Here is a 13,013-nt window from a genome sequence, read left to right on the forward strand (position 1 = left end):
CCTTAACACACGATGAAGCCACCACATACATTACACAACAGATCACTAATGCCGCTTTTCGCTCCATCCCTCAAACCTCCTCTAGCATCCCCAAAAAGTGTAAACCATGGTGGAATGATGATTGTTCCAATACTAAGAAAAAACAGGACAAGGCATGGTATATTTCGCAGATATCCAACATTCATGAATTTGATAGAGTTTCAGCGAAATAGGGCCAAAGCTCGTTGGACCAGGAAACAGGCCAAGAGGAAGTCCTGGAGAGGCTATCTGTCCTCTATAAGCTGTTATGTCCCAGCAAAGGAAGTTTGGGACCGACTGCACAAGGTTGAAGGCAAATACCGATGCTTTACAGTCCCTCTTTTTCCCTCTGTAAGCTCTTTACATGACCAGGCAAATGTGTTGGGTGCTCATTTTGCAGCCGTTTCAAACTCATCTCATTACTCTCCAGCGTTTCTGAAGTTTAAAACAGATGCAGAAAAAACGAAAGTCAGCTTGGCAGGAGGAGCCTCTGCACCGTATAATCAGCCGTTTACAATGGTTGAGCTTCAAATGGCTCTCAAAATCCGGAAGCATTCATCCCCCGGTCCTGATCGAATACATTATGAGATGATCCGCCATTTATCGGAGGAGTCACTCTCAGCCCTCCTGACATATTTCAATGAACTATGGAACAATGCACACTTCCCCGCCGATTGGAAGCAGGCAGAAGTAATTCCGTTACTAAAGCCTGGAAAAGATCCTTCACTTCCTACAAGTTACAGACCGATTGCACTGACTAGTTGCTTGGGTAAAACGTTTGAAAGGATGATTAATAAGCGTCTTGTTTATTTCCTGGAGCAACACAATATTTTGAATGTAAATCAATGTGGGTGTCGATCAGGACGTTCCACCATAGACCATTTAGTCCGGCTGGAGACTGTTGTACGAGAGGCGTTTGTGAATAGGCAGCATTGCGTATCTGTCTTTTTTGATTTGGAAAAGGCTTACGATACCACTTGGAGGCATGGCATCCTACGTGACTTGTTCATGTATGGAGTACGCGGCAGATTACTTCATTGTATAAAAAACTATCTTAGTGGACGTTTCTTCCGTGTACGGTTAGGCACGACAGTATCCAACAGCTTTCTCCAGGAGATTGGTGTTCCTCAGGTTGGAGTACTGAGTGTCACCCTCTTCGCCTTAAAAATTAACTCTCTTTGTTGCGTCATACCTTCCTCAGTATCGTATTCATTATACGTAGATGACATTCAAATTTCTGTAGCATCATGTAATATGTCTAGTTGTGAAAGGCAGCTACAACTAGCCATAAATAAAATGACTAAATGGGCTAACGAGAATGGTTTTAAGTTCAAACCAGAAAAAACTATTTGTGTTCCATTTTCTTTGCGGCAAGGTCTCTGGTTAGAGCCCTCTCATGTTAAATGGAAATGCCATCGAAGTTAGAACTGAGCATAAGTTTCTGGGATTGATACTTGACAGTAAGCTTAGTTTTGTCTCCCATCTCAAATGGCTAAAGCAGAAATGTATGCAGACATTGAACATTCTTAAAGTCCTCTCACACAAGTCTTGGTGTTCTGATAGGAGGTGTCTACTTCGTTTGTACTTCTCTCTTGTACGATCGCGCCTTGATTATGGGTCTGTTGTGTTCGCGTCTGCTCGGCCGTCTGCCTTAAAAATGCTTGACCCTGTGCATCACCTTGGGTTGCGTCTTGCGATGGGTGCTTTCAGAACATCTCCTATTTTAAGCTTGTATGCTGACTCCAATGAAATGTCACTGGAAAAAAGGCGGCAGTATCTAAGTCTGGTTTATGCCTACAAGGTGTTATCAGAACCCAGCCATCCAGCCCACAATAGTATTCGAGAGTCTAAGTTTTATCGTACTTTCGAGCATAAACCAACTGTTATTCGACCCTTGAGTCTTCGTTTTGAGAGTCTCCGTCTCTCCCTTAACCTGCCACGTGAGGGTGTCCATTTCCTAGAAAGTGCATATCATAGTGCCCCATGGGATATGAAACAAATAGCTTGCAATTGGTATTTTACAAAATTTAATAAACATAATGTTTCTCCACTCATTCTACAACAGGAATTCTTAGCTCTGCAAGAAAAATACAGACATTACCGCCAGTTTTATACTGACGGTGCCAAGTCCTTAATGTATGTCGGCTCAGCTGTTTATTCAAATTCGTTTACCCATGTTACTCGACTTCACAATGTCGCCAGCATTTTTACTGCCGAACTATATGGAGTTCTGGCAGCACTTGACTATATAATCAGGAACAAAGTGATGAAAGCCATTATATTTGTAGACTCTCAAAGTGTTCTTACTGCAGTATGTTCTATCACACCAACTACGAATAAGTTGACTCAACTTGTACGGGCCAGAGCTCAACAGGGACTCGCTGGTGGGAAGGACATTGAGTTTTGCTGGATCCCGAGCCATGTGGGCATCGCAGGCAACGAGGCTGCAGATAGACTAGCTGCTTCTTCACAGAACCTTTTACCATCGAATGTCTGCATACCTTACCAAGACCTTAAAGCGTCCGTAAAATTTTCACTCTCGCAACTTTGGCAATCTGAATGGAAGTTAGCCGATAACAATAAGCTTCATGTCATCAAGCCAGAACTTGGTGCATGGGAAGCCTCGTATAATAAAAATCGTTTCCACGAAGTCCTCCTGTGCCGGCTGAGAGTCGGCCATTCATTCCTAACCCATCAATACCTGCTTATAGGTGAGGAACCGCCGATATGCGAGCTCTGTGGGGAAGCTTTATCTGTTCTGCATGTTCTCTTTCTTTGCCGTGGCCTTTTACAACAATACAAGATCTATTTCTTTGAGTTTTTCAAGTACAACATCCCATTTCACCCTGTCTTATTTCTAGGGGAGCAGCCTCTCATATCACTTGAACGTCTTTTAGCTTTCCTCAAAACTACAGGTGTCTTACATAAATTATAGCCAAATTCTAGTCTAGTGAATGTACTTTTACTAGTGTTTTTCAGCTTACCTAGTTTGGCGCAGTATGGCCATCGGAGCTCTTGCGCCATAAAACCCGTAAACAACAACAACTACTTATGAAAAACAATACAATATAGTGAAATAACTAGCTGGGTATGTGCTATGGGTATTCCTATGTCTGTATTACACATAAAATCACAAATTTTATTTTATTTCAAAATGATAGCTTTCCTAAGTGAACACACTGACTTCCATGTAACATTCGTAACAAGTTTCAGAACTGATATAGGACAATGAAATTTGGCAGGGAGTGTCTTGGCACTCATATAAACTTCTACTGCAAATTTGATTATATTCAAGCTAGCGGAACAGAAGTTTGGGTAGAAACTATTTCCACTTGGCAATGCTACAAAGTTCTCATTGCTTCAATTGAGGTACAGTACTCAGCAAACTTATCTGGAACACATGCTATCCCTACTCTCGGTTTGTTCTATTTTATTTTTTCTATGTGCGTGCATAGCTGGCGCTAGCCCTAAGCTGTTTCTCTTTGTGTCCAACTACGTTCATAGCATACTTTCAGTTCACATAAATATGCGCAGTTCTATCATATTTTATATTTTTCCTGCATTCAATATTCCACAAGTGTTCCATATAAGTTTGACAAGTACATTAGTGCCTACCTAATCACGAAACTGCTCAGTCAAGTAAAACAATATTGATGCAAGGAAGACTCGCCAAGACGGCGTTCGTACCGTTGTGGGCTCTGAGCTCTCCAGTCGAAAATCCAGGACGTCTTCGTCGCCTCCCTGTAGCTGGCGAGCCATTTGTAAGCATCTGTATCGCTTTCTAAATTTGCGCGAAGAATGACAACTTCGTCGTCGCTTCGTTCAATCTCGCACTGAAAAACGTCGGAGCCCGCCATCGCTGCTTGCGTGTAAGACGCAATCGAGCAACGCCTTAGCGGTTCAGCCACTAGTAACGTTGGACTCAGCTAGACTGGCTAAACCTTGGGCTAAATGGCTTCACCAGCGGTTGTACCAGCCGTACCAGCACTGCGTAAACGTGCTCGGCCCATCTTTCCAGACAATAGCTACTATAGATTTATTCCAGGTCATTTTATTTTCTTATATTGACTGTTGTAACACATTTTATGGCATCCCGATAAATACCGATCCGGACATCGTCTGCTTCCGTTTTCGCGACCCCGCAGGGGGCACCTGTGAAAGCAGGTGTTTGGAGAGTGGCGTCTCCACGGACCCCGAGCCATGCGGGCTTGTCCGCCCACGTCTGGCTGTGCGTGGCTTTCCCGTGTCCGGGGAAAAGGGCATCCTGGTGGTTGAGCCGAGCCCGGGGTAGGTTTGGACCCTTCGGGGCCCCCCGGGTAAGGCAATACACCACTTCGGCCCCCGCTTCCCGTAGACGGGAGTCCTGGCTTGGCCCGACCAGGATGATTCAGCCTAGTTGCCACTTCTACTATCCCCTCCTTTCTTTCACCCTTGTCTTCTTTTCACTCTTCTCATTTCCCTTCTTTCCTTTTTCAACTCCTTTGGCGGCAAGGGCTAACCTTGGGTGGTGACAGATACTCTCGTCCAGATCCACACTTGGTTATAGTTTCTGGGTAGCGCTAATAGAGTAATGCTTCCAGCAAAGCCATATTTGTTATGGGGTGTTACCTATTCGCTCGTTGGGCTCCGTGGTGGGCGGCGCGCCACAGATTCCGAACGGATTATGTTAAAAAAAGATGGTGAAGAAATTCCTTCAAAACACGTCATCCTTACATTTGAACGACACACACTGCCACAAACAATCAAGGCTGGATACCTGAACTGCCACATCCGCCCTTTTGTCCCCAACCCCCAGCGGTGTTTCCGTTGCCAGCGTTTTGGTCACGGAACACGCAGCTGTCAAGGGAAGGAGACTTGTGCAAAGTGTGGCAGTCAGGGTCACATCTCTGACAATTGCGAGAATGTGGCCCACTGCGTTAATTGCGGTGGACCACACCCTACCTACTTTCGTGGCTGTCCCATATGGAAACAAGAGAAGGAAATCATTGCCATTAAAGCCAAAGAAAATATCAGCTATAGCGAAGCGAAGAAAAGGTATTCCTTCATGTCGAAGGGATCGTACGCCGACGTGGCACGGAGGGGTCTTGTGCCACGCTCGGAGTCGAGGGCTACCCAGGTCTCACCTGAGGTTCTGGAGGCAGCCTTCAGGGCCCCAACCCTCCAGCCGGGGCAGCAGTGCCCCCCTCTTCATGGAGGGAGTGCACATGCTGCTTCGCTGGTTCTAGACAGGCCAGCAAATGCCGCACCTGTCCGCACTTCGCGGTCTTCTCCCGGGGAGAGGGGGCGAAACTCCCGCCCGACCTCCTCGGAGAGGACCTCCTCTTCGAAAGAGCGGCACAACCCTCGTGCCGCTCCCCCAGTACCCAAGGGGCCGGCGGAGGCAGAGTTGAAAGACACTCTGCCCAGCACCTCCGGTGCCTCTTCGGCTGGTCGTGGCCGGGGCAAGCCACCCCGCACAACAAGCCAGCCAAAACCTTCAGGTAAAGGCTCGCCTCCAGAAATAGAGGCGATGGATGATACCGCTGAGTCACCCACTCTTGCATCCGACGAGGGTGACATGGAGTGGCAGACTTTGAAGTCCAAATGGAAAAAACCAGTGGTATCTCCCAAATAACCATTAATTTCATACTCTCAATTTTTTCATTGCCTCGTGGTCTTTTACCCAATATTGATGACGTTAACTATTTTATGGATGATCTCCTTCCTATTGCCCTCGCGTTACAAGAAACTCGTCTCCAAGCTCGTCATACACAGATTTCAAGGCGTCATCAAGTTTTTCGTAAAGATTGTGTTAATTCCACTTCTGGGGGCGTGGCAGTGATTGTACAGAGTGGGGTTGCCTGTTCCGAGGTACCACTCTGCACCCCACTGGAAGCCGTAGCGGTACGTCTTCATTTAGACCGTCTTATAACAGTAGTTTCTATTTATTTGCCTCCAAATGTTCCCCTGCATCTCTCTGAGCTCCAGGGACTCGTGGGACACCTTCCTCAACCCTTTTTAATTTTAGGTGATTTTAATGCCCATCATCCTATGTGGGGCAGTGCTCGTCTCGACTCTCGAGGCAGAGTAATTGAGCGGTTTTTACTATCATCTCAAATATGTCTTTTTAATAGGAGGGAGCCTACATTCTTTAGTTCAGCTCACAATTCATTTACATCTATTGATTTATCTATTGCATCACCTTCATTACTGCCTTGTTTTTCTTGGCAGGTTCTTAATAACCCTTTCGGGAGTGACCACTTTCCTATTACTTTAGAGAGCGACATTTGTCTTCCCACTCTGTTAAAACGAATGCCTCGGTGGAAGTTGGACAAAGCCGATTGGTCTCTTTCTAAGTTAAGCTCCACGCTGGATGCATCCTTGTTTTCCTCCATGACTGCGGATGAAGCCACGTTGTATGTGACAGAGCAGATGATTAACGCCGCTCAGCAGTCAATCCCCCAAACTACTGGTAATCTGCCTCGTAAGTGCAAACCTTGGTGGAATAAGGAGTGTGCCATGACGCGCACAGAGAAAAATAAGGCATGGGGCAAGTTCAGGCGGTATCCCACCTCAAGAAACCTGGTTGAGTTTAGAAAACGAAAAGCTAAAGCGCGGTGGACCCGTAAGCGATCAAAACGGAAAACCTGGATGAAATATGTGTCATCTCTGAGCAGTTTTGTAACTGCTAAGGAGGTCTGGGATAGATTCAAGAGAATCCAAGGGGACTACAGAGGGTTTACGATTCCTGTTTTCAACCCTCCATCTGCTTCACTGAAAGATACGGCTAACGTCCTTGGAGAGTACTTTTATTCTGTGTCCAGCTCCTCTAATTATTCTGATTCCTTCAAGTTGTTTAAACGACGAGCAGAGCAGCATGATATAGTTAAAACGGGATCAAACGCTGCATCTTATAATCAGCCCTTCACACAGTACGAGCTAAAGAGTGCCCTTGATATAAAAAAACTCTCTGCTCCTGGACCCGATGGACTACATTACGAAACGCTGCGTAATCTCTCTCCAGAATCTCTCGAATTCCTTCTTAATTTCTTCAATTCATTGTGGAAAAGGGCTAGCTTTCCAGCAGCTTGGAAACGGGCACACATTATCCGTCTCCTGAAGCCGGGTAAGGATTAATCTCTGCCCTCTAGTTACCGTCCGATCGCTTTAACCAGCTGCCTTGGGAAAACATATGAAAGATTGATTAACAGGCGGCTGGTGTACATTCTAGAAAAGGAAAGCATTTTGGATAACAATCAGTGCGGGTTCCGCCGAGGACGATCCACCTTGAATCATTTGGTGCGCCTAAAAACGGCCATACGTGAAGCATTCGTGAATAGGCAGAACTGTGTATCAGTCTTTTTTGACTTAGAAAAGGCCTATGATACAGCATGGCGGTATGGCATCCTCCAAGACCTTTATGGCTACGGAATTCGTGGGCGTATGCTGCAGTGCATAAAAGATTTTTTGACTGACAGGACGTTTCAGGTCAGATTAGGAACTGTTTTGTCAGATCCTTTCATTCAAGAAAATGGGGTTCCCCAGGGAGGTATCCTGAGTGTTACACTTTTTGTAATCAAAATGAATTCTCTCGCACAGGTTTTGCCACCGTCCATTACATACTCACTTTATGCTGACGATATCCAAATCTCAGCATCGTCGTGCAATCTCTCGAGCTGCGAGCGCCAGCTACAGCTTGCCATAAATAAGCTTGCTAAGTGGGCGGACGAAAATGGTTTCAAGTTTTCTCCCGGGAAAAGTGTTTGTGTCCCATTTTCTTTACGCCGTGGTCTATCACTGGGTCCATCCCTAAAACTGCAAAGAACCTGCATCCCTGTCAGGAAAGAGCACAAGTTCTTAGGTGTTACCTTTGACAAAAAGCTCAGTTTTATTGCTCACCTCTAGTCACTCAAAGAAAAATGTCTCAAAACTGTGAATATTCTGAAAGTCTTATCCCATAAAACTTGGGGATCTGACAGAAAATGCCTTCTACAGCTGTACAACGCTCTTCTTCGATCCCGTCTCGACTATGGGGCTCCAGTTTACGGTTCCGCACGACCGTCCACGCTCAAGATGTTGGATCCAGTCCATCACCTTGGACTGCGACTCGCAACAGGTGCTTTTCGGACGTCGCCCGTCCTCAGCCTGTATGCTGAATCAAATGAGATGTCACTCGAGAAAAGACGCCATCATCTAAGCTTAACTTATTACTACAAGGTGCTTGCTAACCGTAATCATCCAACCTACCACTCCCTACCGAAGTCTAGATTTTGCCGCCTTTTTGAGAATAGGCCAAGCATTGTGAGGCCCTTGAGTTTCCGAGTAGAGCAGTTATGTTCCTCACTTGATCTGTGTTTGAACGAAGTTAATCTTTTGCAGAGTGTAGACTGTGTTGCCCCCTGGGACATAGTGCCAGTTGCTTGTGACTGGGCTCTCGCAAGGTTTAATAAACATAGCGTCTCTGCCCTTATGATGCAACAGGAATTTTCTGAGCTTGAGAAGAAGTATGAAGGTTACACTCATTTTTACACCGATGGCGCCAAGACGTCGTCATTTGTTGGCATTGCCGTGCATTCTGATTGTTTTATTAAAGTGAAATGCCTAAATGCTTTCTCTAGCATTTTTACAGCTGAAATTTTTGCAATATCTATGGCCATAGATTATATTCTCCGGGCTAAAATAAAACAGGCTGTCCTATTTGTAGACTCTCGGAGTGCGGTTACCACAATATGCTCCTTTAGAGTTACTAAGAATGCGCTGGTGCAGCAACTTCAAAATAAGCTTAATAAAGCGGTACATGGAGGCCTTGATTTAAAATTTTGTTGGGTGCCGAGTCATATGGGAATAAAAGGTAATGAAGAAGCAGACAGACTCTCTACATCCTCAGGTAATCTTCCCCTGTCTCACGCCTGTTTGCCACGCCAAGACATTAAACCTATAACGAAGTCATCCCTTCTTCGTTATTGGCAGTCTGAATGGAACATGGAGTGCAATAATAAACTTCATATTATAAAGCCGGTTCTTGGGCTCTGGGAGAGCTCTTCTCAGAGGAACCGATTCCATGAAGTACTATTGTGCCGTCTTCGAATCGGCCATTCTTGCGTAACGCACAAATATCTTCTAAGTGGAGAGGGCCCGGGGTGAACATTGTGGGGATACGCTTACCATCATGCATATCCTGTGGCTGTGTTCAGCTTTGGACAAGGAACGTCGTGTTCACTTTCCAGAATTGTTTCACTTCCAAATCCCATTCCATCCTGCTTTTTTGCTGGGAGAATACCCTCTAATCCCATTCGACCGTGTGTTGTCTTTTATCACAAGCGCGGGTTTTATTAATAAGATCTAACCCTACATCGGTAATTATTATTCTGTAGCTCGTTAACAGCAACAGCTGATTTCTTAAATTTTGTTTGGCGCAGTATGGCCTCCGTAGCTGTTGCGCCATAAAACCCCCAAACATCATCATCATCCGTTTTCGCGAGTGCCGATAGAGATGCCACCTGTGAGATGCGGTCGTAAACAGCAACATTCCGTCTGCTGCTTTCCCCGGACGGCATTCTTTCATAAACGACAGCAGTTTTCACTTCTAACTTTTAATTACGGTAATGTTAAATGTTCAGACTTATCTTGCTGCAACAGATGCGGGCTACATTCTGACGAAGTTGGAGCTCTCTGTCTGGTTTATTTTTGCGGTGCGAAAAACGGGCTCGGATTTCCCGTGACCATCCTGTAGAATAGACTGCTCGAGAGCTGTCCTGCACACATATGCGCTTTAACACTGTGCGAATGCTTTTTTGCCCGCATTTTAGCTGATCGTGTTCTTGCATCGATAAGATCTGCATGCTTTTCAGCGTGCTTCTTTTCTTCTTTTTTGTGTTTCACTCACAAGTCTGCCAACTGGTTGAAAGAACACAGATATTTCCACAGCAGTGTGCACAAAGAAATTAAAGTGTAACTGAATATCAAAGATGTTACCATTAAAAAAGAATATCACAATGTATTGCTTCGAAAATCATAGTCATCATCATATAAACATTAGCAAGAAGAAACTCTTTCCGAAAGTGTCCTCAGCACTTACAGCAGCGAAGATCCCAGCTGTGGGACATATAGTACAAGTTTCGGCACAGTTCAGTTTTGGAGGTTGCAGGAGCACAAAACCTCACTTTTGGAGCAGGTTAGAAGCTCGGAAATCTTTTTTTGGAGCAAATAATGTTTGAATGCAGCTCAGGAGTAACTCTGACCCGTATACACTCTTGAAAAAGACCCTGTGTTTTCTTTCCCGTAGAACACGCGGACAGCTAATCACTGCTGTTTGCAGAATCAGCTCAGCGAATGACAATGCCGAAACATATGTTTTGACCAAAAAAGTGAAAGCCGTTTACAACTCCCTGTAACGCCGAATTGGAGCGCAGCTCTTGAGGAGGAGGAGTGAAGGGTACTGAGGGGAGGGTAGACCCCTCCTCCTTCTCCTCCTCCTCCCCTCATTCTTTAATATGCTCTGGGGGGGTCACCTGACCTTGGGGGAGGGGGTCACGTGTGGGTCACCTTGGGGGGTCACGGGACCTTGGGGTGACCCTGGTTATGCCGACGCCGACGCCGCTGAAGCCGGAAACGGGCGCGTAACCCTTTCAGGCTCCATCCGCTGTTTTGAAGTGTAAAAATTGTTTTTGCACCTAAACTAACAGAAATATGCTCAAAAGTCACAGAAACAATGGAATTTTGAATACAAATGCAAAACTTTATTTTTTACGAGTATGTACACAATTGTGTACAAAGCACTTACCGATTGCACTTTTCACACGTGGAACCTGAAGAAGCAATTGCGTTCCTTTGTGAGACAGAGTGGGTCAGCGCATTTCTTGCAGAAAATTCTCGACCTTCCTTTGCAGTTTTCGAGTTTGCAACGCGAAGGCTCTGCCTGATCCCTGGCTTCTGGCCAATGGTCCACACAATCATACCGGCTGTCAGCGCATGGGCGAGACATCCTTGGCTTCTTTAGCACTTTGGTGGCCTCGGCTGCCTGCAGGTCCAGGTTTTCTATAGACGGTCGTCCTCGTTTTCTTGCATTTGGGACGGCCTTAATTAGTCCTTCTGCAACTTGTAGGCGAAAGTGCATGAGGTCCATCAGCTTCGTCCTGGGGATGCCTTCGTTGTCGCGCAAGTATTCGAGCCAGGCGTTACAGATGGCAATGTCAACAAAATGAAATAGGACCCGAAGTGTCCACTTCCTCAATCGGATTTTAATCCGGTATAAGCTCAAGAGAAAATCGAGCTTGTCCACTCCACCCATTGACTGGTTATACTTCTCCTTGTCCCACCTGCTGACCTCTTTTTGTTCTACTATGCCAACAAAATTCGAGGCAATGGTAACGCAGTTGTTGTCCTTCCAGGAGACAGCGACAATGTCGTCTTGAGTAACACATTCCTCTGAATACCCCCTCGGACTCTTCTTTATTGCCTTAGTACTTGAAATGGGGCACTTCGCCAGCCTGTTCGTCCGTACCGTACCGGCAGCTAGAATGCCGTCTTTCTTGAGATGTCGAAGAAGGGGTATTGAAGTGAAATAATTGTCGAAGTACAATTGATAATTGCCCCCCAATGGGATCCGTTGTGCTAGGTGGAGCACGACACCCGAGCAGAGGCCAAACGCCTTTTTCAAATCGTCACTTATCGAGTTCTGGCCTTGATAAATGACAAAGTCATAGAACTGTCCGCTTCTCCCACAAAGGGCAAAAACTTTGACTTCCCAAGGTGTTGGTTTCCCCCTCATATATTGCTTGATCGAAAGCTTCCCCTTGAACGGTATCATTTGTTCGTCCACTGAAACTTTCTCCTCGAGTTGTAGGTCCAAGCAGCGCGCCCTGATGCTGTCCAAGAAAGGGCGCACCTTCCACAGCTTGTACTGGCAATCAGAAAACTCACTGACAGCAATATGGAGGTTATTCCTCAACTTGGAAAACCTCTTTGGGGTCACTGTTTCTGAGATAAGCGGAACTTTGGCTGTATTGTCCCAATACAGTCTCACTCGGGGAAGCGATATCACGCCCATCAGCACGTGCATTCCAACAAGCTTCCCAACCTCGTCTGGACCTGTGTTTACATTGGTGTGTGACGTTAGCACACTGTACTCATTTGTCGCTTTTGTGATGCCCTTGAATACAGACTGGGGAACGTATCTTGAGAAATAAGTGAGTGGTGGGCTCGTCCCATCCGCCGTCACAGCATAGTCTCCTCGTACAAAAAAGCCGCTGTCTTGAGGTGGTGTGTACCTTTTTGTCTTCCATATCACGCTTGTGCACGGGACATCAGGAGTGCTCTCCTCGTCTTCGTTTGCATCCTCCACCGCAGCTTCTTCATTCTCCACGTCGTAAGCTTGCTCCGGCGTTTGGCACGCATTGGTTTCAAAGGTGTCATCTTCTTCATCGCTCTCCCTTACGTCAGACACGTCTCCATTCGCAAGCCGCTCCAAAAGCCTTCCAGCTGATTCTCCCGTCTTTTCATGGCTTTTTCTTGCATAAAAAGAAGAACAAGGCAGAGTCAAAAAGCCTGGAAAAGAAGCAAAATTGGTTCTTTGACAAAGCTTCTGCCACCTTTGAGGCGCTTTGTACACGATTGTGTATGCCAATAAATTGGGACTTTTCAAGCCCGCCAAGATGCTTCTTGCCATAAACTCGTTGTAACCGAATATTTATAATGTAGCATAAAACTTGTGATTTTACTTCGGGCAGAATTCATGCTACGCTTGCTACATAAATTAGAAAAGTTAACCTACCTGCCGCTGCCGTTGTGTTCGACGCCATGCTTCTTGTTTACATCGTATCTCTAGCCTAGCATCTGTTTCATTCTATCTTTAAAACACATTTTGTTTGGCGCATTATGCCATTAAAATCTTAATCCTAACCTACATCGTATCTCCCGAAAATCCCGATAGATGGTACCAAAAACTGTCATGGTTGCTAGACGACTAAAATATAATTATGCCAAATATAGTTTAACTATAATATTTGCATTCTAAA

At 45.6% G+C, this 13,013-nt stretch overlaps 1 protein-coding gene across 1 annotated transcript; it reads right to left on the reverse strand.

Annotated features, from left to right (window-relative positions):
* Positions 1–10,792: 10,792 nt before the first annotated feature.
* On the reverse strand, positions 10,793–12,870 carry LOC120850240 (piggyBac transposable element-derived protein 3-like). Its single transcript, XM_042291625.1, has 2 exons — positions 12,770–12,870; positions 10,793–12,543 (listed from the first exon to the last, which is right to left on the reverse strand). The coding sequence occupies exons 1-2, from the start codon at positions 12,795–12,797 to the stop codon at positions 10,793–10,795; spliced, it is 1,779 nt and encodes a 592-aa protein (XP_042147559.1). The 5' UTR covers positions 12,798–12,870.
* Positions 12,871–13,013: the final 143 nt, after the last annotated feature.

The sequence above is a fragment of the Ixodes scapularis genome, unplaced genomic scaffold (genome assembly GCF_016920785.2).
Source record: "Ixodes scapularis isolate PalLabHiFi unplaced genomic scaffold, ASM1692078v2 PGA_scaffold2__306_contigs__length_199485367, whole genome shotgun sequence".
In the NCBI taxonomy this organism is placed as follows: domain Eukaryota; kingdom Metazoa; phylum Arthropoda; class Arachnida; order Ixodida; family Ixodidae; genus Ixodes; species Ixodes scapularis.